Source organism: Phaethon aethereus, assembly GCF_964289735.1.
Source record: "Phaethon aethereus genome assembly, chromosome: Z".
Taxonomy (NCBI): domain Eukaryota; kingdom Metazoa; phylum Chordata; class Aves; order Phaethontiformes; family Phaethontidae; genus Phaethon; species Phaethon aethereus.
The window spans coordinates 79,490,172-79,515,935 of record NC_138577.1 but is presented as its reverse complement, the minus strand read 5'-3'; the positions used below and the strand labels follow the sequence as shown (position 1 = coordinate 79,515,935).

Genomic DNA, 25,764 nt, shown 5'->3' with positions numbered 1-25,764 from the left:
CCCAGTTCTAGCATCTCCAGGGTATCTCCAGTGTTACGGGGGCGGGGGGGAAAAAAATACACATTTTCCATTTTCCTTAAATCAAGGACAAAGCTGAGTCAGACCACGAGCACCTTTTCTAAGGCAAGGTACTGAAATGAAAGTGTAGAGCCTGATTCTTCAAACACTAGTGAAAAGATTTGCTGTGAGCATCTCCGTCAACGCCATTTGGAGCATGGGTAGCAACAGGCTGCTTCTCACTTCAGTCCAGCATGATTTTCCCCACATCCAATGTCATCTTTGCTTACAAAAAAACCTGCAGGGTTTGATGCAAGTACTAATATAGCAAGGACAGGTGGACCATATCTAATGCATGGATCAAAAGATAGTGACATACTACTTTCGTTTATTCCCTGTTCCCCTAACCCAATTCTTAGGGATTTGCATCCATCAGGACAGCAGAATTAATCCATTTCTTAAATGACTTTACAAATACAGCGTTATGGCCACAAATCCCAAAAGAGATTTGGAGCAGCCCAAATCCCTGGTGTGCAGCTATGGTAAACAATGAAATATTTTGCAGTGGTTTAGGTCACTTTTCTTCTGGCCTCTGCAATTTTGGCAGAGATGGAAGTAGTGTCACAGGCTGGCAAGGGGCTGCTGTTTGAGTGTTTTTTTAAGAGCCAAAGTTTTTTTTCTTGGCCAAACAAATGCTGGGCTGGCAGTGATATTTTGGATGCTAGTGCCATCCAGTGGCCCATAAAGAATGCCATAGGGTACTTCAGTGTCCCCACAGAACACTAATGAATTGCATTTTCAGCCAAAGTAAGGCTATGCTGAAAATACATGATCAAAAAAGTTAAAGCCTTGAATTTTTGAGGGGTCCCTTTTTTATTACTACTGTAAGCACTATGAGCACAGGGCCATTTGCAAAAAGGGGTTCAGTCCTTGCCTGTGTTTAGTTCCAGGTCAGTGCTCTCTGAACAAAGGTCGGTACTCAGAAGTCGGCATGGCTGTCTTGTGTTGCAGACTGTTAGTCATTTTTCTCAGCATTTAAACCAGATTATCAGGGAGTAATTCTGCTCATACGAAAAAGGAAAAAAAGCTGATACTGCAGTTTGTTATAGGTGGACAGTAATTACGCAGTTTAGCAAAAGGACTTCTCTGGTAGCTTCTAGATATCTATTCAGGAGCACATACGCATGCATCCACATGTCAGAAGGAATGAGGAAAAGTTTATTGGGCTAGCTGACACTACTGAAAAAAAACCCAGACACGACCTTATTCAGGTAAGGAAAAAGGAGGTAGTAAACTTCAGGCTACATATGAACAATTGCTCCAAGTTGCGTTACTTAGACAAATACCAAAAAAGGAATTGCAGTGGAAGTAAAGGAATTATAGTGTGGGCCATTGAGAACGATGGTGTGAAATTTGTCACGTCTTGGTCATTTCTTCATTTGCTATTCTTGCATGTTCTTCTTCAAGGGCGATGCGTGTTTGGAAATTTTTCTTCTGTTAGTAAGTTCTATGAGGGTAGGGGGTTGTCTGAAGACTAGAAGGAGAGGTAGGTTCAGGACAAATAATATTTTGAGATGTAAGCCATAAAATACATGCTTGTAATCCAAGTGTATTTGCAGTCTTTTTTGTCTATACAGAAAGTTTTGCTCTTGAAAGTGCTTTTATATCCCCCATCTTACCGTTTCCAAAACTTGAAGGACCTAAACACAAAGGTCTTAACACAAAATAGGCATCAGTTATGCTGAGCAGAGCAGGACCATGATTTTTTGCGTCTGGAAGTTTTGAATCAGTCTTTTGAGATTGCTGCTGAAAATTGCAGCTCACAAAATGCCTTCCAGGAGGAATGTGAGCTGCATGATCTATAAACTACCCGGCTCTGACCATTGCTCACTACAGGAAAACAAGCAGCCATCTTCCAGTAAAGTTCAGACCTGAGGCATAAACCCTGGCAGTGGGATTAAAGTGTGGATATGCACAGCCTCGGCATCTAGCCCAATCCCTTGATTGCCTCACACAAACAGAATAAATTGTTGGTAACAAACAGAAAACATGCATTGCAGAGAACTTTACACTGCACTGGCTTGGATGTGATGATTCTTGTGACATTAATATGAATAGCCTGATTCACTATTTGTGTCCCTGCCTAAAAGATGGTATCTTTATCAAAACATATTTCCAGTTCTCAGAAGAGTGCTAAAAATAGTAGAAGTGCTAAACCAACAGCAGGAAGCAGATTCTGTGGATCATCATTTTACACTTCAACCGAGTTAATTATATTGGCTCCTAAAGAATAATAATGTGGAGAGGGACTTGGAAGAAATTACGCTTGTTGCTTTTATGCATGTATTATATTTGTTAAGGATGAAACTCAATCTTATCTGCAAGGAACAGTGTAGCATTTTGCAGCTCCAAAGGCAGACCAGAAAACAAATCATGGTTCCAGGAGTGAGAATTTCTTTGAAGTTTCTTATTTTAGGAGCTCAGATGCTCCCACTGATTCTTCTTTAGAGCTCAAATTCTCTGCACCTTTGACACCTCAAGGTATTTCCCTCCAACTGTGCTGCTGTGTGATGAAAAGAGGTCAGCACAGTTCCCAGCAGCTCTTCGCAGCTTGTGCAACTTCCCAAGGCATGAATAGCTTGTGCAAAAAAGTAGAGACCCCTCAAGTGCTCTCCCTTCCCTTCAGTGTCATGACAGATTGGCAAGGTATCATCTAGAGCTACGTGACCAGTCGTGCTATGGGGTATACTGCTGCTCCAGGGGAGTGACATGGGGTACCAGCCACTGTGCCAGCATAATCTCCTGTAATTCATGCCTGGAGGACTGCAGCACAGGAGCCATTAATAACAAAGTGGTGTGTTGCGTTGCTCTGGATTCTCCCTTGGCTTTCTGCCAATGAAATAGAAGCTCCTGAAGAAAAGGGGTAGGCTATGGGGAGCAAACTATACATTCTGTGGGTGGCAACCAAGATCCTGTTGTGTTCCAGCTGCCCGTAACCCTTCTGCATTGTTGCTGTAGTGAAACGACTGAGTGTGTGCTTTGCAGAGTTATGCTAAATAATTACCTTGACTTCACAAGCAAGGATGATGAGAACCATGTTTAACATGTTCTGGAGGAAGAGGTCATACAAGGGTGTATGTGTGGTTGTGTAGGATTGCTTGGACCCACAGAAATGTTCTAGAATAGGTCTTGCTCTTTTCAGTAGTGTTGCTGAGCTGATGCTTACCACAGTACAGAGCAGAGCAGATCTTGGGTCTGAAGGCACCTGATGGAAGAGCAGTGCTTTCCTAACCCTTGGTTGAAAATCTTCCCTCTACTATGTGTGCCTTCTATTCTGTAGTTGTATTTTTTTTCCTTCTTTCCACAAAAGTGCTCTGTTCCATAGTGGTCAATGGTGGTTTTGAGTGCTTTTGCTCACCACAAGAGTGAGCAGGAAGAGGTTTATTTAAGTCACTGTTTGTTTCCCAGGAGCAGAAGCATGAGCCAGATTTTGTGTAGAGTTATCTCCAGAAGGAGCTCCTAGATATTGTAATGCTTACAGCTCTTCTACCAACCACCTGACAAAAAGTAAACTCAAAACTCTTGTTTTCTCCAGGCTCCCCTTTCAGGTGATGTTTAGTAACTAGCCTAAATTACAAATTGCATTTTGCCCTGCATAACACTACTTAGGGGAATGTGATAATTAAGGTTTTGTTTTCACTAGCAAAAACTAGATGGAAGAAGGTTTGAGTTTGTGTTTTCTGGAGGGTGGCAACAGGTCAGGTCTTCTTCTTCCCACCAAGTCCAGACCGAGAAAGTGTGGACACCTGCAGATGAAACGCTTTCTCCCCTAGTGGAATCCAGCAGTTTTACCATAAATATTATGAACGACTTTATGATATCAGTGATTGTTACCAGCACACCCCGTCCTCCATCCATGCTCATGGGAGTCCATTTGGTAAGCTGTTGTAGGCTATCTGCTGTCAAAAAGGGGACGCAGGTCTCCTTTTCCCCATCCCTGGCAACAGGGAGTTTTGTACATTTGATTTTCAGTGGACTGTGGGGAGCACAGATAGAGTGGCTTGAACTGATCAGTAGCACCTCGCCTTCAGGCTGCATCATTCCCCTTGCAGAGCAACCTGCTCAGCAGTGAACTCATCGTCTTCACGCTGGAGCACTTCTATAAATCGGTCCTTGCTTGAGTAGAGGGATACCTAGGAAACTTCCAGCATTTCAGGGACAAAAGGTTGCAATTCAGTAGCGTCACTACTAGCAGTCTTGCCATGATCTGATTTTGGTGGCGGTGTGCATGCTCTGTCAAGCGAAACTCAGCTTGCTCTAAGAGCTTAGTCCTGTGCCGTCTTTTCTTTGTGGTATGTAGCTAGTCTTACAGCTTGTTGTTTTTAACAGTTGCTGTGACTGTAGTCGACAGATGGGGAAAATCTATTATTTCTAGGGGCTGCACAGAGGGGTAATTTTGCAAGCAAGCTGACCCTTGTCAAAAGTGGATTGCAGATTATTTCAGTGGTACAGGAGGCAGATGCTTGCCAGATCAGTGATGTAGTCTATAAAGTTTATTCTGGTGCACTGGAAGAGCATGCACTGCAGATGTGCGAACAGTGACCTCATTCTGTTCATATTGAAGACAATGGGTGAAGCCATTTGTAAATCCCAGTGATAATATACTTAAAAGTACTACTGTTTTCTTTAACAGTTATACTATTACTTAGAGCTTGATAGGGTGTCAATGTCCTTCAACAGAAAAAAGCTTGATTCATATAAAGAAGTTATAAATCCTGAGCAGGTCTTTGTGGCAAATCAGTTCTCCGTGCTTTTATGAGCCGCCACCTCAGGAATCTTTTCCCCTGACAGTTAGAAAACATCTTGATTTCATCAGTGTCCATCTATAGCACTGCTGAATATGTTTAGGGTTTAATGGCAAACACTATTAGCTCTTCTGTGAGCTTCCACTGTACTTGTACTCACATACTGAGATGTGACACGAGGAAAAGCTCAGGTACTTGAGCTTTTCAGAAACTTGCTTGTTTCTTCCTGGAGGAACACAATGCTACGTCTCTGCACAATACCTGTCCAAGGATCTGAGCCACAAAAATTCACAAAATGCCACATTTTGATCCATTTAGGGTCAGAATTTGGGAATCCATTTATTTTGCACAGAACTCCTTTGCACAGTGGTTAGGTCTGGCTGTGAGATCGTTGCTGTCATAACATAACAATTCCAGGCAGGAACTAGTACCTCTTTGTGTTAGATTTTGTGCAAATTTAGAACAGAGAGACCATCTCTGCCACGAGAGGCTTGCAGACTAAATAAAGTTTCCATCTGGCAGCGGAGCAATTGGAAGCCCAAGCAAGATAGCATGGATAATGCTGTCTCTGCTATGGATTTAGAGATCCAAAGAGGCCACCAAAGAAACAGTAGTGAGTGGCAGGAGTTGTCGAGGATAGAGGTAGTTTTCTCTTTTTAAGTGACATTACCAAAAGTGAATCTTTTAACACTCTACACACTGTGTGGAGCCCAAGCCTGGTTTGCCAAACTCTGTATGAGCAAAATGTAAAAGATCTTTCTAACCTGACCTTACTGAGGCATCCAGGTCCTCTCCTCATTTGAACTGTCTGGTCCTCTCCTGTGTGGGCACTTGCAGCCAAGTGTGATGCTGACCTGAGCTGTGGGAATTGGCTTTCCTACAGAGCCAAAAGCAGGACTAGTGGTCCACTAACATTCAGACATCCATGAAAAACCTCCCTCGGATTCCATCGTTGTGAGGGGTAACTGAATTACATATCATACAAGTGCCAATGCCCAGAGAAGGGGGATATTTCATTGCTGCTTCTGTACCTGGAAATAAATTCCCAGCACTCTTCCCAGACCCTCCTGTCATCCTTGGAAAAGCAATGGGTCTGTCTTCTCTTAGTGGACCACGAGTGTTCATTTAACATCCACTCCTGCAAAGATACACAAGTTGGTTGTGTGTGGCAGCATGCCCAAACCTGTAATTGTGTCCTGTTTGGGCTCTGCAATGATCCAGCTTTTCAGGTAGCAGCACAGCCATCAAGTTGTAATTAGCTCTGTGTGGAAGATGGAAGTAGTTCAGTGGAGAGCCAGCATTCTTGAAAACGTAAAGAGATGAAAAACACTGTGTATTTCTCAGCAAAACTGGTTTTAGCTTAGTTTGAAACAAATGAAAATATGAGTTTTGATTCTCGCCTTACTCTGGCAAGTGTCTCCATTAGGTAGGTGGGGAGCTGTTGTTTGCCCTCTACCTTTCTCCTTTTTCCTTTTCCTCTAGCTGAAAAAAGAGACAATATGAGCACCCTACCAATGTAACAGAGTATCTCTGAGGAGGGTTGCCAGTAACATGCTCAGAAATTACATATCTCTGCTCCATAAGCTGGTAGAATCAGCTCTGCTAAGGCAAAGACAGCGTTGCCTCAGAAGCTGTGAAGCAACCTGGCCACTAAGGGCAGGTCCCATTAAATGTAGTTTATAGAGCAAGGCAGCTTTTTGCTCTCCAAATTTATCACCATGCTGTTAAACGCAGGGAGCATGCACAGTGCTGGTTGATTTACTTTAGCACAAACGTGGAGCAAATACCATGTTGAATTCAGTGACAAAGTGACGCTAGAGTACGAGGGGCAGGTGCTTCAATTTACGTGGTGCTTTCCATCTCTCTTGGCCAACATCCTTCAACATCTTTTGCCTTTTGAGCATGATTCTTAAGGTCTTTCCATGTCAAAGGTCAGAGATCTCCCTTGTGGATGTCTTTCAGGCTGAAGAGCAGCTGCTGGGAGAGGCGGTGGGGTAGGCTCCTCGGAACCTGCCCCTCTGCTGCGCTACAGCTTCAACAGCATAGCCAGCTTAGGAGCTCAGACCTTCACTTCTGCAGGCTCCTGCAAGAGATCACAGTCTACAAACCATCTAAAATATCACAGCCTGCCCACAAGCTGTATTTTGCACCTTAATCCAGGAGCTGAGTAAAGAGAAATACACATTTAACATAGACCTGAATGAAGACAGGTCCTTCACCAGCGACTCTTAGAGGGATGTGCAGAGCAACAGGTTGAAGACAGCAGCAGATGATGACTATTCACTGGCTTTTTGTCACCTGAATCCCTGGAGGTGTCTAAGCTACCCATCTTCAAAAGATAAAGCCTGAAGGACAGGTAATAAACTTCTTGGAGCAGCCACAGAGAAGGATCTGACCTTCTTTGAGGAAGCTCAGGTGTGCACAATAGTGTGTCCTGTACATCAGGATGGATTAATGATAGGAGGAAGAAAGAATATGACTTTTGGGAGGGGACCCCCCTACGGTTGCATCCTCTCCTTCCATCAGCTTCCTGAGGGGAATTGCTGCAGAGGTGCATTTTCAAGCTAACAGAAGAGCACAACTGACAGAAGTGCCCACGGAAGGAGGGGAGAAGCTGTTTCGAAATCTGAGGTTATAGAATAATAAGACCTCCTTACTGCAGAGGTCTCCAGAAGGCCCAGGCAAAGACAGAGGAATTGCACAGGAGCTGTTAAACAGTACCCACATGGCATCTTGTTGGGGTTCAGGAGAAGAGTCCATGTTGCTCTGACTGGCAGAGATGGGCTGGAAGATGCAGTAATCAACACACATCCCTGAAGCCTCTTCTGCTGTCTGCACGGTGGGGTTTTTTTGCACACTGTTTGCTGTTTAATAAGCCATTCAAATGGCTGACAGTTTTATAAACCTGTCAGGTGTGTCAGCTCAGTGTGAAACTCACATAAACTGTACAGGCTTTGTTGCTTCAGCCCACCCCACACCCCGAGCACTTGTGCAGACAAACCTGCACAAACCACACAGCAGTGGTATTGTGTTGCTGAGATGACCTTGAAGCTGTGAATTCCCAGATACACCTCACAGCAGGGATGCAAATCTCAGAGAAATGCAGGCAATTTTCTGAAGGGGGATGGAACCTTTGACAGCACAGCAGAAATTTACCTGTTTAAAAATGGATCTGGGTTCTGGAGACAAGCATCAAAGCGGTCAGATCCATGATGTGTTTTCTTGTGGCACTGCCCTGGCTCTCCGCCATCAGTGCAGCAGACTGACACTGGGCATGCCGCTGCACCCTGCCCGAAGCCACAGTGGCCTGCAGCCATGAGCGCCCTGCCTTGAGGACCTACAGCTAACCCACCCTGGAGAGCCAAGCAGGCATGCCCTGCAGGCTTTGTGTGGTCGCCCGTTCCTCCTTACTGCAGGCAGCGGTGCTGGTGGGAAGCTGCTGTGGGGTCTGTGTTGCCGAGACCAGGGTGGTCTCTGCCTTTGACGGTGCAGGGAGAAGGCTGGCAGATGAATTTGTTATGCAGTCTGTAGCGTAATGTCCCAACTTTCACGAAGAAAGCCTTGGGATGCCTGACCTAAGGAATGACATAGCAGTAATACCTCCCGCACACTGCAAAGGTTCAGTGTTGAGGCATGTGATCCTACACCTGTCAGATTAAATAAGCTTTACAGAAGTAAGCTGGTTGGAGATGAAGCCAGTTCTTTCATGTGCTGTGTAGGCAAGTTGCCAAGGCTGAGGCTGGCTAGGATTTTTAGCATACCTAGATCACACACTGAGCATGTTTTTTTGCCAGGCACATTGATGTATCCACCCTCTCAGTCACGATCGTGTTCATCATTTATGGTCTCTGGTCTCTCTTATGGTGTCATGTTGGAGTAATGTGACTCCACTGATGAACTGGAGAGGAGGCAGGGATGGCATGTCCAGCAGCTGTGCCGGACGTGGGGCTCAGCGGGGAGTTGCCCCCTTACTGAAGAAGGGCACTGATGCCCTCTCAGAATGTGTGCGTCTTCACAAGCTGGAAACGTACATGATCTTCAAAGCTGGTCAAAAAGCAAGAGGAACCCAGCCCCTTAGAGCCTATTCAGAAAAAAAGGAAAGCTTAGCCAGGACGGTGATTTGTGAACTGGTGTATCATCTCTTTAGCACCACCAGTTTGAAAGGTGGCAAGTCTCAGGCTCTCGATTGCATCTGCCTGTGCTTGTAGGGAAGTTTCTCTCCCTCTTTCTTCTCGGTGTAAAACAAGGCAGTCTTTCCCTTCCTGAATGTAGAAATTAGGACTCAAAACACACCAGCAACTGCAACTTAAATCAGCACGTCCCTGAGCATCAGACAATGTGAATATCCTTAGCTCATGACCAACGTTAGATAAAAGCTTAGAGAAAGGGTTTTGAGCTAATAGCTTGATCTTGCGAATGACAAGAAGTGCTTTTCAGCAGTGGAGGAGCCCTGTGCAGTACAGCTGCTAAGCACCGCCCTGCAACACCGGGAGATCTGGCGTGTGCTACGGCAGTCAGCACCAAGAGCCTCCGTGTCAGCAGGCAAGCCACCATGCTCACGAGCAAAGGGGGAGAGCCTCAGTAGGAACGTTTTGATGTGGGGCACTGAGACTCTGAAATAATTGGCCAATCCAGCCAGACTGTTAAAGATTAAAACACAAAGACCAGCTCTATGTATTGGCTCATTCATTTGGGTCTTTTCTATCATTACTTTGAAAATAACCAGCAAAAAGCTGGATGTGATTCAAGTACCAGAATTAGCACCAGTGTTGTGCCTACAAGTCTTGGCCATTGCTCCATGCTGACCAGCCAGATCAGTTTGTTCCCTTTCCACCACAGAAAATCCCATTTCTTCTCCCTGCTCAATATTGCGTGTCTTCAGGAAGTTTAAGTTGCATGAAGTGGGGGTGTCTGTCACAAATGCAATCAAACTGAGTAAAGAGGAAAAAGAAAATCTGCTGAAATCACAGTCTTGGTGATTCCAATCTAAGTTCTCACCAAGAGAAAAATAGCACATAAAGATCTTTACCAGGCACTTGCTTAGGGAGAACCCAGCGTAAGGAATCATGGCCTCATCTTGGATGCCTTGACTTAAAAACTTTGTGATTTATTTTTCATTTCTCAGTGCAAGAGTTAGAAATTCCTTAATGGTTGTCATAAAGTTACAGTCAGCACCTGCTTTGTAGGTCAAGATCAGCCTTGTATAGGTATTTCTCTGCACATTCGGCATTTTGCTGCAATCAGAGATGTTTCCCCAAGCTTTATGATGTCCTTTTTGCTTTTTGGCCACATGAAGAAATATCTTAGGAGTGTATGGGGCATTAGGGTAAAAAAGAGACACGCACTTTCTTTTTGGAGCTGTGAAAATGTCATTAAATTAAGTCAATACCAACCAAATCCTGTCTTTCTCCTTTTCGCAGCAAGCAGTGAAAGGACGTACATTGAACAGCATGGATTTAAACCAGGGCCAGTTAGTGGCAACATGAGAGTAGGGAGAGTTAATGAAGTGGTTTTCTGCAAATAGTCTACTCAGCCTGAAGAAGACTCCTGGTTGTATATTTTCATGAATGAAAACTTAGATCAAAGTCTGCTTAACACTCTTTAAGAAAAATACATTTTTAAGAAAAATACATTTTTAAGAAAAATACAGAAAAAAATAGTTGATTGAAAGTAGCTTCTTTCAGAATTTTGCTGATTTTCTACAGAAAATAGAAGAATTTTCAGAATTTGCTCTTATGCAACTTTATCTAGAAAATGCTACCTCTTTTTTAGAAAAAACAATTTGCTAGATGAAGACACTGAATTTTCCATCTAGCTCAGGCTGCAGTAGAATAAGGTCAATGCTAGCAAGCTATACACATGATCTTGGAGGTTAGCTGTAGTACACACTAGGTAATGAAGTTCATGTATGTCATAAATGCCTGTCATTTATGACTGGTATTAAGGATTATCCAGAATCATGGATAAATCTGTCTATTTCATGATTTATACTAACAATAAATGTTAGTGCTCTGTACAGTCTCCTGAGCATTTTCCAGAAATAACTGATGCCACAGAGAAGGTCACTACAGGACTCAGGTGGTCCTAAGCTCTTACTCATTTTCATGGTTAGTGCAAAGACTTCAAAGTTTTGGAAGAAATGCTACTGTGGAGTTAATAAGGGCTGAGAATTTGGCATTCATAGGACATCTGCTTGATTCACTGTCACATCTCCCAGAAATGATACTCAAACTCCAGTGACCCTGATCACCTCTCAGCATCCATTTACGAGCCTGATACCACTGGTCAAGTTCTAAATGTATAGGAAAGTGTGGCTTTATTCCTATCAGCAACCAATGCAAAACAGCATCTGTGGGTCTCAGCCCATGTTCAATTTCAGTTCAGACTTGTAAGGAAAGAAGGAAAACTGACTAAACCTTTCCATACTTCAAGGACTCGTTATGGTGGTGACCCAGTCAAAAATGCACGCGGGTTCTGTTAGACCTGAAACACTGCTTCCAGTGACCCAGTAGCATTCAATGAAAGGAGGGAATTTCCCCATGGGATATCAGATGAGCCATGTTTTCTCCTAAAATAATTGTACTTCACCATCTCAATGAGACATTCTCCTATTGTGTCCCTTTTCAAAAATGCTAATGAGGGAGTTTTTAAAAAGGAAATTCCTTGCTGCGTTCATCACTTTCCACTAGGAGCTGTTGCTCTGGGAGCAGTGCCATCCTTTTATTTGTTGTTTGAGATGCATGGTGATTTTAATTAAGTGATCATTGTCTGTGTGCATCATGGTGGTCGCATTTGGTGACCAGGGAGCTATAATTACAAGCATGCAGGGCAGCTGAAGTTTTTGCTGCAAGCCTTTAGTGGATTGTTGTCTTCAGTGGAGAGGATCCTTTCTCCTCTTGGACAGCTTTGTCCTGCATAGTCTCAGGTATGACATTGGCAGTGAGCTTGTGGCAGTCATGAAATGTTCACATTCAGGATCCCTGAGCAGGAGTTAATCCTACAGGGCTCCATGTGGATGAACTCTTCCTTTGGTGTCCCAAATGCAGAGGATGACTATTAAGGTTCTCTTACTTGAACCCCGAGTTGTACGCCGTGCACACGTAGATGCAGAGCTACTCTATTTGCTTTAGCAGGTCAGCACAGGAGAAAACCCTGCTTTGAAATCATGCAAAGGTAGTCTCAGTATTAGATGAAATGGAGAAAATTAATTTTGCGAGTGTATTTTCCCCATCTGAGCAAGAACTGTTCTTCTGCATGCAAGTGACAAAATGAGCAAGATGTTTGCTCCTTTACTGGTTGGTTAGAGGGAGCTGTATCTCTTGATCCCTTTCAAACCGCCCTGTTCTTGTACTTAAGCAGCTAACTTCTCGTGGCACTCACTACTAGAGAAAAAGGCTGCAAGGCTGCAATGAAAGCAGGTGTATTTCTGGCCTGAGGGGATTTTCTTCCTTCACCCTTAGGGTTCTGCTCTTTGCCAGTGATTCTGCCTTCCCCTTAGAAGGAGTCTGTTCTATATATGAGAAAGAAAGCAGTTCCATAACTTCCAGGCTCTTCTGCTTATCTTACCCCCTCACCAGGGCCAGCCTCTGTGAATTAAGTCTATTCTCTGTCCAAAACCAACATGCCAAGACATTTCTTGCATACTGTGGCAAGCTATCCATTTAATGGGAATCAACCCTTGTGACATCAATCTCCAGTTTAAACCAGTTTCAGAAGAGAGGAAGTGAAGGGCATACCTGGTAATTAACTGTTCACCTTGTCTCTAGTCTCTTCTTTGTTTCCTGCTACGCATAAAACCGTGGAAAGAGCAAGTGTGAGGAAGAAAGCTAAACCCCGCCCTTATCATTTAGGCGGTTCACCCGCTCACCTCAGGAATTTACCTGCTGCACCTGTGCAACTGGGAACTCCTGTTGTTTTTTCCTAAATAACCCATCTGCCTGTTGCTTGGAGTGATGGAAATGACCACACCTTTGTTGTAAGATAAGTGGATATATGGAAGACATATGGAAAGCATTGCGGCAGCATCTTGTGCTCCTGCTGTCCCTGCATCCCACCTAGAACTTTCCAGCCTGCAATTTGCTTTGGTCAGGTATGGGGACAGTCCAGTAAGATGAGCCACCAAAGTCCTAGGTGCTTAGGACATTTGAAATAATGAATCTGTGCTTTAGGTAATAAGCCTCCTGCACAGGGGGACTGTAAGAGTGAAAAAGAGTGGTAATTTCTTAGATGTTACATAGGAGCACAGAGTGCATATTCCTTCAGTTCAAAAGCGGGATTCCAGTATATGGACCCAGGGAAAGTGTCCCTGGCTCATGGTTTAAGTGAAACAAAGCTTAGCCAGGTGGCCATGGGTTTCAGGGGACTGGGACAGAGACATCTTGCAAGAAAATGCCTAAGGGAGCAGAGCCAACAGCTTACATCTATGTGTTGTTGATGGTGTAGCTGCAGAGAAAAATGCATCTCAGAACTGGCCTCTGGTTCTGCTGGGAGCAGAGTTGGAAAGGAGCTGCAGGAGGAGTCATTTCCCATAATCTAAAACAACACATATTTCACAGCGCTCGAAACAGGAGACCAGACGCGCCTTGCAATTACAGAGGCTGTAATGTGGCTACCCATAACAACAAGATTTTCACTGAGCGCAGTCATGCCAGTGCATATGGTGATCTAGTTTGCTACACTTGGCAGGTTGGTGGGCTCCACCTTCTTGTACCGGCAGCAGGTAATGAAAGTGGGCATTGATGGTCCAAAAGGAGCAGGCATCCTGCCACCAACCTTCGAGGCGTGTTTATTCTGCCATAACAGTGTCTCTGCTTCCGTTCTGCATCCTGCGTGTTCTGGTGCTCTGATTTCTATTGTATGCTGTTTACAACAGCAGAAAACATTTAGAACTGATTTTTGCGAAGTGCAGTACTGGGCTGCATCGTTGCAACTGGAAGGGATAGTTGCTCTCAGGAGAGTTTACCACTCTTTAAACGCAGTAGGAAAATTAAAAGAATTGACCAGACAGGAATGAAGCAGATGAGGGGGAAAAAAAAAGGGGGGGGGGGGAGAACAATTACCCTCCTGTCTTTCTTAATATTTTCTTTCCTGTGAAACATTATTGCTGAACCACAAAAGAGGAAACAAATTTACATGTTTATTTCACTGCTGAGACCTGTGAAGTCACCACAGTGAAGATGGTCATTTAAACTACCACCCTGAGGAAATTTTCAGATTTCTTGGGATTATGCTAACTGCAGGTTGAAATTGTTAGCAGAAGCCAGATGCTCCTTTTCCCCCAGAGTTCTGGGTGTCCCTGAACTGACAACAGAAAAATGAGGTGTCAGCAGCTCTTGTGCTTATTTTCTTACGTTTCTTTACTTGCTGCCCTAAAAATCTGTGAGCTTTAAATAAGCAGGGAATAGTATCTGCCTGTTGTAATACCTGCCTATAATAATACCTGTCTATAATATGTGCCTATCTGCCAGCTGTGCAGAGTGGAAGAAATAATGTCTCGCTGAAAAATTGACTTGATTCTTTGAAGACAATTCTTTGTAACTGTTTTCCTTGCATTGAAGAAGACTATAATTTTCCTCCACCTCTGCCATTTTTGGGTGCATTTGTTTTGTGTTGGCATGACAGGCAGAGCCTCACGCTCTTCCACCCGTTCCTCTGTGGCAGGCTGGACACTTTTGCTTGGCGTGCAGGATGAAGCTGATGGGAAGCCTCTTCACTGAAACTACTGGTGGTAGCTCCTCCAGTGTCATGCTGCCCATCTTGTCAAGGGTGCCAAGATCCCCATCGGGTTTTTTGTTGAGTTGGGGATTTTTTTGTTTTTCCCACCGTGTTCTTCTGGATACCTGCACCATGAGCCTTAGCTTGCTGTCAGATCTGGGCATGTATTTTCCCAGTGAGGTCAATCAAATAGTATTTAGTTTCTGTGCTGCTCTGTGGAGTGCTTTCTGCACGTGTATGAGCTGGCTTTAAACCAAAGAAATCAGGTGCTTCTACCTGTGCAAGATGAGCAGAGGACTTTACCAATGCTTTACGCTGCCAAGGATTTACACAGCTTTAGAGGTGCATGTTTCTCCACAGACAGTTACGACTCTGCGAGCTGAATTACCTCTGTTTCACTTCCCACATGGTGCAGACACATTTCTAAACAAGAAAAAAAGTGATTTTTTAATGGAAAATTGAAGTATTCTGTGACTGCAATGTCACAGAGAAGCATTTTGGTATAACTTAGTTTTTTTAAGGTCTTATGTTTGCTTTGGGGTTTTTTTTGTTGTTGGTTTGTGATTGTTTGGGGTTTTTTTTACTGGAACAGTTTGACAAGTCTGATACTAAACTGTAGGCTATTTTGATCAAATGTAATGCATGATTCAGACAAAAAACCTTGCACCCCTTCTCTGATGAATGACGAATCAGTGGTGTTAGGATGAGTGTGAGAGAAGGGCAAGCATAAAAAAACCAAGGAAACACCCTGAAAACCATCTGTAGTTCAGGAAGCTCCTGAACCAGATGCAATTTCAGTTTGTGTAGTAACCCTTAGAGTATTCCTTCTCTCTGACTGTCCTCAGGCTCTCCTGGGATCCCCATCACCTTCTAGCACCCACAGCACCCTGAGGCAGGGGTTTCTACAGGAGATGTGTGCCCTGGCTTCAAACCTGCCCCGTCCAGTTTCACTTGATGCCTCTTTTTTTCTTACAGGGAAAGACAGAGTGAGCAGGAGATGCCCGCTGGCTGTCTCCATGCCACCCCTCATGATCTTACATTTTGTCCTCCTGACACATCTCTCTCTTCCAAGTGGATGGGGTCTTATCGATTATCTGATGTATTTCGTTTTTAGCGAGGGAGAGTGGCACTGGCCACCTTTAATACTAAGCAGCAATCACTTCCTTTCCAAAATCAAGCTTCTTGGAAAAGGAAATACATTTATGGTTACCATGTTGCACAGCTTCCTGTGAATGCCTGAGTACAAATGTCATTTTTTATTGAACAGATTTCAGGGGGTGAGTAACTGCCATTTGACCTATGTTCTTTTCTCATCATTTGGGTCAGTAAAAAAATCAAGTACTTTCACATTTTCCTAGTATTTTTTGGTGAAGGGAGGGATATAAGGTTTAAATTTTATTTTACTCGTGAAATCCCAAATATTCAGAGCATCCTAGGTGTACCTTCTAAATGGTATTCCTCTACCATTTTGGAAAGCTAACTATCCATGATGACTATCTGTATTCTTACAAAAGCAGCACACCTCAGATAGGTAGATGCAAATTTTCTTTTAAGCCTACCACGTTCACAGTAAAGCTGGCTTCAGTGCCTGTTTTCTCCACCTCTTTTCAAACTAGTTTCTATAATCGTTTCACTTCCCAAAAAAAAAAAAAAAAAAAAAGCAGCAACACTTGGTGTCCACAGAACAGCTTCAAAGAACTGGGGGTGTGCATGTGTGATGTCCCAGCCAACAGCTTTCACTACCTCCCTCAAAAGCTGCAGGGACTGTACAAAGTCCGGTCATCTTGTATGTACCTGAGCATCCTCCTGGCTTCTCCCTTCCCCCTACAGCTTGAGCTCTGCGCATCCTTGCCCAGGGGAGGAGATCAGGGATGTTCTTGGGGGTTACTTCTTGAAGGTGATTAGCGTTAACAGCTGGCTGAAGCAGTGATGGATTAATCCCTGCATTATAGGAAAAAAAAAGAGGACATACATTTCACTGAAGCTGTCTGGAGTGAACCTGTTCATTTAAAGTGAGCATTTTATTTTCTTGGTTCTAGGACCCTTAGTAAATTAGTAACTTAACAGGCATACTTGGAATAAAGGTATCTATAAGTAGATGAGTAATGAGGAACATTTACTGGCTTCAACATAGAAAAGTGCCTTAAGAAATGCTCAGATGTGCTCACATCCCAGTGTATTTCAGTAAAGTCCTGAATCAGGACCCTGTGCTTAAGTGGGGCTGATTTCATCTACTGAATGTTTAAAATCCTTGACATGCTGATTTTGGTGGGACTTTTGTCAGTTAGTCCAGTCTCCTACCACATTTTTTCAGAACACATTGGTGCAGAATCAGAGGGCAGGAGCATGCAGTCAGGCTGACTGAAAGCCAGTGAAATGGAAACGTGAGCAATATTCCAATTTAACTCCACAGAAGCCCACTAGTTAGTAAGTAGTTCAGGTATTTTAGTGCCTGCTGTGTTGCTGCCTACAGGGAAAATACTCTAAGTGCTTTCCCTTTCTCACAAAGAAAAGAAGTTTCCATCTATGTTTTATAAGGCTGTCTTGTCACATCCATTATACAGCGTGACACAACTAGCTGGAGGAGGTACTGTGGTGATTTCCATCATGTGTTTTACCAAGAAGGTTTTTGGGAAGGGTAGAATACATATATATATATCTGTAAAAACACGTGTATGTATATACACACATATAAATGTAGGTCAGTTAATGTTAAGATATAGGTGCCTTCTGCTGGCCTATGGCGTGTCAGATGTGGGGTGTTAATGCCTACATATGTCAAATCCAAACATTCTGTCATCTGGCCAGCTTGGCACAAACAGGGCAGAATTATCCTTATCCTGAGAATATTAGGCCATTAACTGGAATGGCTTTTAGAACTACTTTATTCCAGTCCATGACTGACCAGCTATTTGAAGAAATAACAAAGAACAAATTCTGGTTTTCAGTCTCCAGCGTACGCTGTTAATATCGCAGAATGAAGAAAACGGCAAGAGAGATCACTGAACAACGAATGTTTTTTTTAATCCCTGAGCCATCCAATATTGTGTTCCATTCAAAAATGCAAAGGGGACATGGGGATTGGAGGAATGATAGGAGAGATGATCCACAGACTACCAATTTTATATAAGGAAGGATTTTTAAAGGTGCATGCATAAACTGTATATGACTGTGTGTGCACAAATGCAGACTATCTTCTGCATACACAGAGCAGTGAGATGTCAAGTTTTCGGTTGAAGACAGGCACCGTTTGTGACATTTTATTTATCCAAAAAGCCAATTTTTCTATTCTGAAACAACTTCAGCAGAATATTTTTATTCAGCAGTAATATTCTTACATACTTCAGACAGTGGGGAGTGTGTGTGTGTAGATGTAGATATATATAAACAATCAGCAAGTAAGAGTGTGCAGCGTATAACAGAACTGCTTGACATATGCGGCATTTGACTACTTTGCCTCTTCTGGGTTCATTCCTACAGCCCCCCATCACTGTTCTGATGTCTCGCTCTTTGGCAGGAGTAGTCCAGACAGTTACCTAGCTCCGTGTTTTGCTTTGTTTTGAGTGACCTTGGCATTGAAGGGGAAAAAAAAAAAGTTTCCTGATCTTCTCTGCATATGTAATGCCTACACTGAAAATGCCCTGGTTTGAAGTCCAACATAAACACAATTTCTGCATAGCCCCCTGAGGATGAGGCATGAAGGTTTGAAATCCCTGGAAAGCAGAGAATTCCCAGAGCATCAGTAGGGCATCTAGCAATGGGACAGAAAAATTACTTTGGGGACTTAAGGAATCCCTAAATGTCTTCAAGCCCAGCCTTACAGCTACTGAAATATTTAAAACATGCTTTCATAGATAGGGAATAAAAACTCTTGTTCCAGTAAAGACTGAGGCTGGTACGCTTATTTGACAGCCTCCATTTACGACTCAGTATTTCTGTCTTGGCTGCAAAAACTAAAACGAGAAAAGACCTCCAGGAGGGGGGACTTGATTCGGGCTGGGGAAGGGTGAGAACAAATGCTCCCCAGAAGGTGCAGAAGACTGACGAAAGCCAAGCAGTTGATCCTTTGTAAGAGGAGAGTGTCGAGGGGAGAAAAGCAGGTCATTCTCCTCTTGAAACACCCAGGAGAGTCCGAAGGGAGCAGCCTGGGCTTGGAGGAGCGGCCGTGTTCATGAATGTGACCGTGACAGCCCTCAGCTGTGGAAATGGCTGTGCTGTCCTTGTCCCACTCGGTCAGCCCCGCTTCCGGGGGCTGGTAAGGGCCAGCTGCAAACGTGTGCTGGTGGCTTGAATTTCAAACAAAGCCACCCAAGGGGTTATCTGTCCCGTTTGCTCTGCAGGTAGACCCTGTGCAGTCTGGCTGAGCACCTTCTCCCCACTGAGCCCAGGGAAGGCCTTACCGCCAGCCGCGCAGGGAAAGGGCGCGGTCTGCAGCCCGGCTCCGAAGGGGGTGATGCCGCCCACCGCTTTCGTGCCACCTTGCTTGTTGCACCATGCAGTCCGTGTTTTTGGCCCGGCGTCTCAAAGGCAAAAGCACATCTTTGTCCCTTTAACTTCTCTCTCAGCTGTTATGCCTGTTTTCTCCCCTCCTCTGGGACTGTGCACTCTGTTGCTGCTCCGGCTGCTGGCAGTGAGCGAGGAGATTCTCTCCTGCTGGTGAGCAACCGGCTGGTCTGGGGCCGGCATCTTCCCAGGACGCTGCTGTTCGCATACCAGCAGGCAGAGGAGCAGGTGAAATGGGACCGGTGACATCTGTACAGATGCGTTTGACTGCTTACACGCTGTTACGAATCCGCTACCCTTAAAGCCGCCGTTTCTCTGACGAGATCTCTCTCTCTCTCTCTCTCAAATTTTTTTTCCAAGGAGAAAAGGAAAAGGCAGACAGAAATAGAAGGCAAGAGACAACAGCTTGAGGACCAGATACTTCAGCTGCAGCATTTCAAGGTAAGGGACTGATGCCAGAAATGATGGATTGACTAAATCTGTTCGTTATTAGACATGCAGATCACATGTCTGAAAGCTGGGAAGAGCCCACTCCGACATGAAGCAGCTTTCCCTGCCGGAGCCTATCTCTTGCAGTGATCGTGTCCTGCCTGCTTTTCATTTTGTCTTTCATGCACAGGACCATGCTACAGAAACGGCTTGGGAGCGTGGAGGGTGTGAGCGCAGGCAGCACAGCAGTGCTGTTATTATTAAACACTGTTATTTATTATACATAATGATAAGACACCAGTCGCTGCGGACTGGGTGTGCACTGCATGGCTTCAGCGAGGGCGTTCTGCCTGCAGAGCTGCATTGGATTTTTCTGGTGCCTGTCGTTAGGTTTTGCGTATCTGTGTCTGTGTGTTGCAGAGGGGGTGTTAGCATGTGTGTCTGTGTGTAAAGCTTGAATTGTAGGATGAAGTTATTAGTTGTACATGGCATAATAAAATGGGCACATATGCACACCCTGGGAGGGTGTTGGTGTGTATGTGTCTACATGGAAAAGTACCTTGATATTTAACAGGGTGCTGAACAGCCCCAGTCCCTGTTGGACTCCATGACAGCTGCAGACAGCATCGTTTGAAAGTCATCCTGGTTATTTCTATCATTTGTCCTTCCTGTCAGTAGCACAGTTTGCCTTTATATTTGTGCATAGCAAAGAGAAGAACAAAAACGTACATGTGATTTCTTTGTAACCAGTGCACATTTGTGGGTCAGCACTCATTAGGTTAGTTCAGTAAGGAAGCCCGAGCAATTTCAATGATTAAAATATCTGAGAAAAGTGATCAACACTGGACAGTTTGTCCTTGCAGCAAGTGAGCTGGGCTGTGTTTTTAAAAATAAGATATTTAGGTTGCTTGTGCAATAGTATGTGTGTGTGTGTGAACAGTGCACCTGCGTAGGGAGATGGTGTTCAGAACATCTTCTCCGACCACGCATGCATTCAAAGACCAGACTTCAAGTTATGCTACAGACAGGATCCTTCTCCTGCTGCTCCAAGCCCCTGCCATCATGCTCTGTAAACTATTCCTCATTTTCTGGTAAACATGATGCAGTTAAGCCCAAGTAAGTGATTGCAGCCTACACAAATGCTCCGTCAGGTTCATCGTGAATCTGTAGATGTCACACATTGTCTTTGGTGTTGCCAGTCAATGATGTGATTGCATTTCTGTAGGGCAACAGGAGTTGCCATTTCGTTCAAGCTGCCATTGACTACAGGCAAGGGAGAATTTCTTCTGACAACCATAGGTTGATACAGCAGGGCAGTAAGATGCCTTTCCAGTGTCTTCATGATGCTTGCTTTTTTTTCTTTTTGCTGCAAAGCTGAGGGCTTCCTTTGTCATGTTAACTGTTTCCAAGCTGACTGAATTATGCTTTTTCCTGGAATTTTTCCTGGCTTTTTGGAAAGCCAATTCTGGCAATTCTCTACTTCATCTGATTTATTTTGATATAGCTGTTCCTAAACTGAATTTTACCATCATCAATAAGGAAAAGTAAAACCTGTTAAGGTGGTGCAGTGGGGTCAGCCTCTCGGCTGCTGTAAACTGGCTTCAGCCCTGCTACGCTGGTTGTCACTAGCAGAGGTTCAGTCTTGCTGCATGGATTTCTTGAGTGACACACATCAAAATTAACTATTTCCCTTTATTATTTAGCTCACAGCCTGGAGCAAGAGCAGGAAGCACACAGGAAGCTAAGGGGAGATCAGGGCACAGAAATTTAAAATGGCAGCCTGCTCAGCTAGGCTTAAGGACTGTAATGCTTTTCACAGCCAGATTTAAGGTCTGTAATGAGCAATAGTGTGGCCAGCAGGAGTGGGCAAGTGATAGTGTCCTTGTACTCAGCACTGGTGAGGCCGCACCTTGAATACTGTGTTCAGTTTTGGGCTCCTCACTAAAAGAAAGACATTGAGGTGCTGGAGCGTGTCCAGAGAAGGGCAACGAAGCTGGTGAGCGGCCTGGAGAACAAGTCTTCTGAGGAGCAGCTGAGGGAACTGGGGTTGTTCAGTCTGGAGAAGAGGAGACTGAGAGGAGACCTTACCACTCCCTACAGCTACCTGAAAGGGGGTTGTGGTGAGGTGGGTGTTGGTCTCTTCTCCCAAGTGACTAGTGATAGGACGAGAGGAAAAGGCCTCAAGTTGCACCAGGGGAGGTTTAGACTAGATATTAGGAAAAATGTCTTTACTGAGAGAGTGGTCAAGCATTGGAACAGGCTGCCCAGGGAGGTGGTGGAGTCACTGTCAGTGGAGGTGTTCAAAAAATGTGTAGATGTAGCACTTCAGGACATAGTTTAGTGGTCATGGTGGTGTTGGGTTGATGGTTGGTCTTGGTGATCTTAAAGTTCTTTTCCAGCCTTAATGATTCTGTGACTCTGTCGTGCTGGGTGCAGGGATGAGCATGAAGATTTGGTAGGAGCTTCTCTACCTTCCCATTCAGCAGCATCACTTGGCAACAGAGAAGTGTGGTGCTTTTACTGGAGTGGTCACAGTGACTGCAGCTCCAGGAGCTGCCTCTAACCACCTCACTGTACCAGCAAACAACTGGTGGGAGACCTGGATGAGGTGATAGCAGAGGTCTATCTGGGACTGCAGAGCTCATCCTCATTGCTGCTAGGCCCTTCCTAATGAGAGGGAGGCCCCAGGCTCAAAACTTAAAAAAAAGGGGCACTGGCTGAGAGTATCTCCCTTTCTCTGTGGAGACAGACCAAGCAAACTACGTTTTCTTTTCATGCTTTGTTCAGTGTAATGGTTGCTTAGTGGGGTGCTGACCAAAATTGTATTTGGTCTGCCAGGGTGCTTTGTTCCTTTGAAAAGCTGTGTGTCCTACCCCCACCTCCCCAAGGCTCTCCCTCCTCTCACCCTGGTTGCTCTGAGCCTCTGCGAGCCAGGGGCTCCAAGTCTACTCTGAACGTAGTCCCCCCAGGTTATGGCTCTTCAGCTCACACAGCCCGAAACAAGTGCATCCATTTGCCTTCAAAAGTGCTAAGCAGAACATGGTTCATTTCCCGAACTATGTGGGTTTGTGCAAGACATAAATTCAGGTCAAAAAGACCAGGCTTGCCTTGGAAGCCCATGTATTTACTCCAAATGCAGTGAGGTTGTTGACGTCAGTGTAGAGTGTAAGGTCTTCATATCAGTGTTCATTAAAATCTGCTGTGGAGAAGCCCTTGAAAATGATATTTAGGTTAATCCTGTGTCTGCAGTATTTGGGTTGATCCCACAATCATAACAGCTTGAGTTGACCCAAAGACATTCGTGACAGGATTCAATGGGTTTGGTTCATTTTTATGCGATGCCACAGATTTTAAAATACACTGTGCAAAATAGCGTGTTTGGTTACCTAATAAAGGTTCTGGAAGCTATAGGGGTTCTGTTAATTTCAGACAATTTTATTCACATAGGAAAAATGTCTACTAGAAATTGTTTATTGCAAATATTTATGCTGGATTACCTACAGTTTTCAAGTTGCTGATGCCAATTAGACCCCTGGCAAAATGGCTTAACTCTACTACCAGTTCATTCATTTTTTTCTGGTTATCTACCTGGCTGAAAATAAGGGAATTGTGGCTGCTGCCCCATTGTTTTAGGGAGAAAAGCCCAGGAAATTCTAGTTAGTAAACGTCAGCACTAAACCTGGACAAGGCTTTGGCAACAGAGTTTGCAAAGGCTCCTGAGAATGAGGCAAGTGGTTTTATGGCTGAGGACACCAGGACAAAAATGTGGCTCAGCTATTAATGGTATGTGTGAGTTTCAGAGTTAATCAAGTGAAACCCTCCAGGTGTGAAAGCCTGGAGTAGGCTCTAAAAACTGAATTCCCTTTTTGCTGACAGAGGAAGCTGTATCACCTCTTCTGTGAATCAGTGCAAAGTAGGGACGTTGGTGGGCACGGAGCATCCATGTGGCCCTTCAGGGCCATTGGGGCACACCATTGAAGGTAGGAGGTGCATTTGTCTGCATTACAATCAGCTGCTTCATTAGAAAGGCCCTTGGTGTTGGAAATGGTATGAAGGTGCTTCGAAGCTCCATTTTTTGAGGCTGCACATGCTGTTTTGCTCTAATAAGAGGCAATTTACAACACGTCTCCTTACCTCCCACCTACATTAACACCAAAAGAATCTTTCTTCTTTCATATAACACCAGATGTGTTTTCTTTTGTTTTTTAACAGTAGATAGAGTTTAAACTTAAAGCATCAGCAGTTCTTTGGCCATACTCAGAAACAAGGCTTGCCATGTCTGTGGGAACCAGAGGTGTTACTAGCTTCCATAGTTTGAAATCAGAAAAGTGGGAAAAATTCACCTCAGGCAAAGATACTGTCTGCAGTATTCATAACATGATGTGGTTTCTTGAGGAAGACAATAATTGATTTTGATTGATTAGTTGCACTGGAGATACAATCTACGAGCAACAGCTGCTTTTAAGAACTTGTTCAGCTAGGCAGCAGTTGGGCAGGCCCATTTTAATGGAGGTGTTTACTATTTCAAATAAACTGCAGGGTAGAAGTGTTTCTTCCAAGATCTGTCTGCCTCTGCAGTTAGTTGAACAGAATTTCTATAATTGTTTACTGTAGCTCTGTTTGGTGGTGGCTGGTAATAAAATAAACAGCACAAAACCTCCTAATTGAATGAAAAATTACTCCTCTGCTGTTACTTTAACTATTACAATAAATCCATTTACCACAGCTATTCTATTTCTGGAGTGGTATAAATATTAGGGACCTGTTTCTGTTAACATCTGCTTCTTAAAAATTGCAGTTCATGGACACTTAACCTATAACATAAATACATCTTTACTCTGAAGAATAGGAAAGGAAAGCCTTTTTATGGCATAGAGGTTTTGTTAGTGTATGGGTTTAGCTGAAACTATCTTATCTATAAATAAATTTCAGTTTTATTATTCCACAGTTATATTGCTATCCTCAATTTATTCTAGTCTTAAAATAACTGCTGTCAGAGAACATAAATCTGTCTATCCATACATATATATGCAACAGTGTGGAAAAGCAGGTAACTTTTGTGAACGAAGGAATCTTGTTGTTCCTTTATGTTGAATCTCATTATGATTTTCAATTAAATTAACCCTTAGACTGAATTGTAACTCAGTCAAGCACCCAAAAGTTTGATGATGTCATGGACAGTCTGCGTTCTCTACAGGGTCAGTGCAATAGCCCCCCCAAACCAATTCTTATTAATGGTCGAGCACTCTTTCTGGTATGTGATGTCAGCTATGACAGTTCCAGGCTGACCCTCTGTTTTTAATGTTTTGGAGCGCACCACACCTCTGTGAGACTGGGAGGTCTCGCCATCTCCATTTCCCAACCATGGTTCTGGGGCATGGAGAGGTTAAGAGCTAATTTGGAGAGAGATTTCCATTTCCAGAGCGTAGAGGACCCCTGCTCATACCTTTCCGCGCATTAGCATCCTTGGGCTGATGCCCACCTTACCCTGGGAATCTCGCCTCCTGCCAGGGTTTAAGCTGAAAAGTGGGAGGGTCTCTGCCTCTCTGCTAACCTGCCATACAATCCAGATTCATTCAGCCAGAAACAGAGTGGGAGAGGGCATAGGACTGCACAGCCTAAGGATTTAGGGCACTTGCTCTTTCTGAATTACTTACAGAGTATGAAATCTTAGGTTATCTTTGCTGGGAAGTAGCATTTGGAAAGGAAAGATTTCAAAAATCCTACCTTTCCTTTTCAAGTAATCATAAAACAAAATACCTATTCCTAGGTAAAATCTTTTAGCCCTGATTGATGGTATAGTTCCTCCCAGCCAGCTACCCAAGTTGACTACCCCAAAGAGATTAAAGCCTTTAACTCATGTTTCTTATCTGCTTGCGTGTCATTGCTACGCGGCTGAATGTACTGTAATTATTCTGGTATAAACCCTCTGCGAGAATACTTTTATTCAGCAAAAATAATACAATTCAGCAAAAACTCAAAAAAATTGTTGTGTGAGTTGTACTCTGAACTGGGGCAGAGTTATCCTGGGATGACCACCTAAGTAAGTGTCCCCATACGGGCAGGGCTTCCTTGAAACCCGTCAAAATTGGCACTCACAAGGCCCTTCGAGCAGGTCACTGCCACTCTGGCAGTTTTCATTTTAGCCAGGCTGTGTCAAAGTAGCTCAAGGATATTTACAGCTCTCTTCAACCCCAGCCCCTCCTAATGGCCTGATAACGTGCTCAAAAATGAATTCACGTGACCTGAATCCAGCTTTTTAAAACAATGAATGTAAGAACTTTTAAGAACACAAAATAAAGGAAGCTTTGAAAAA

At 44.0% G+C, this 25,764-nt stretch overlaps 1 protein-coding gene across 2 annotated transcripts in view; it reads left to right on the top strand.

Moving 5' to 3' along the window:
• Positions 1-25,764, top strand: part of LOC309415439 (paralemmin-1-like) — a gene marked incomplete at both ends in the record, with an annotated part of 130,051 nt that overhangs the window by 30,036 nt on the left and 74,251 nt on the right. For both annotated transcript variants that reach the window (XM_082012965.1, XM_082012964.1), the window contains one exon: positions 19,380-19,460. In XM_082012965.1, coding sequence (XP_081869091.1) covers positions 19,380-19,460 — 81 coding nt within the window. The remainder of the gene's footprint in view (positions 1-19,379; positions 19,461-25,764) is intronic.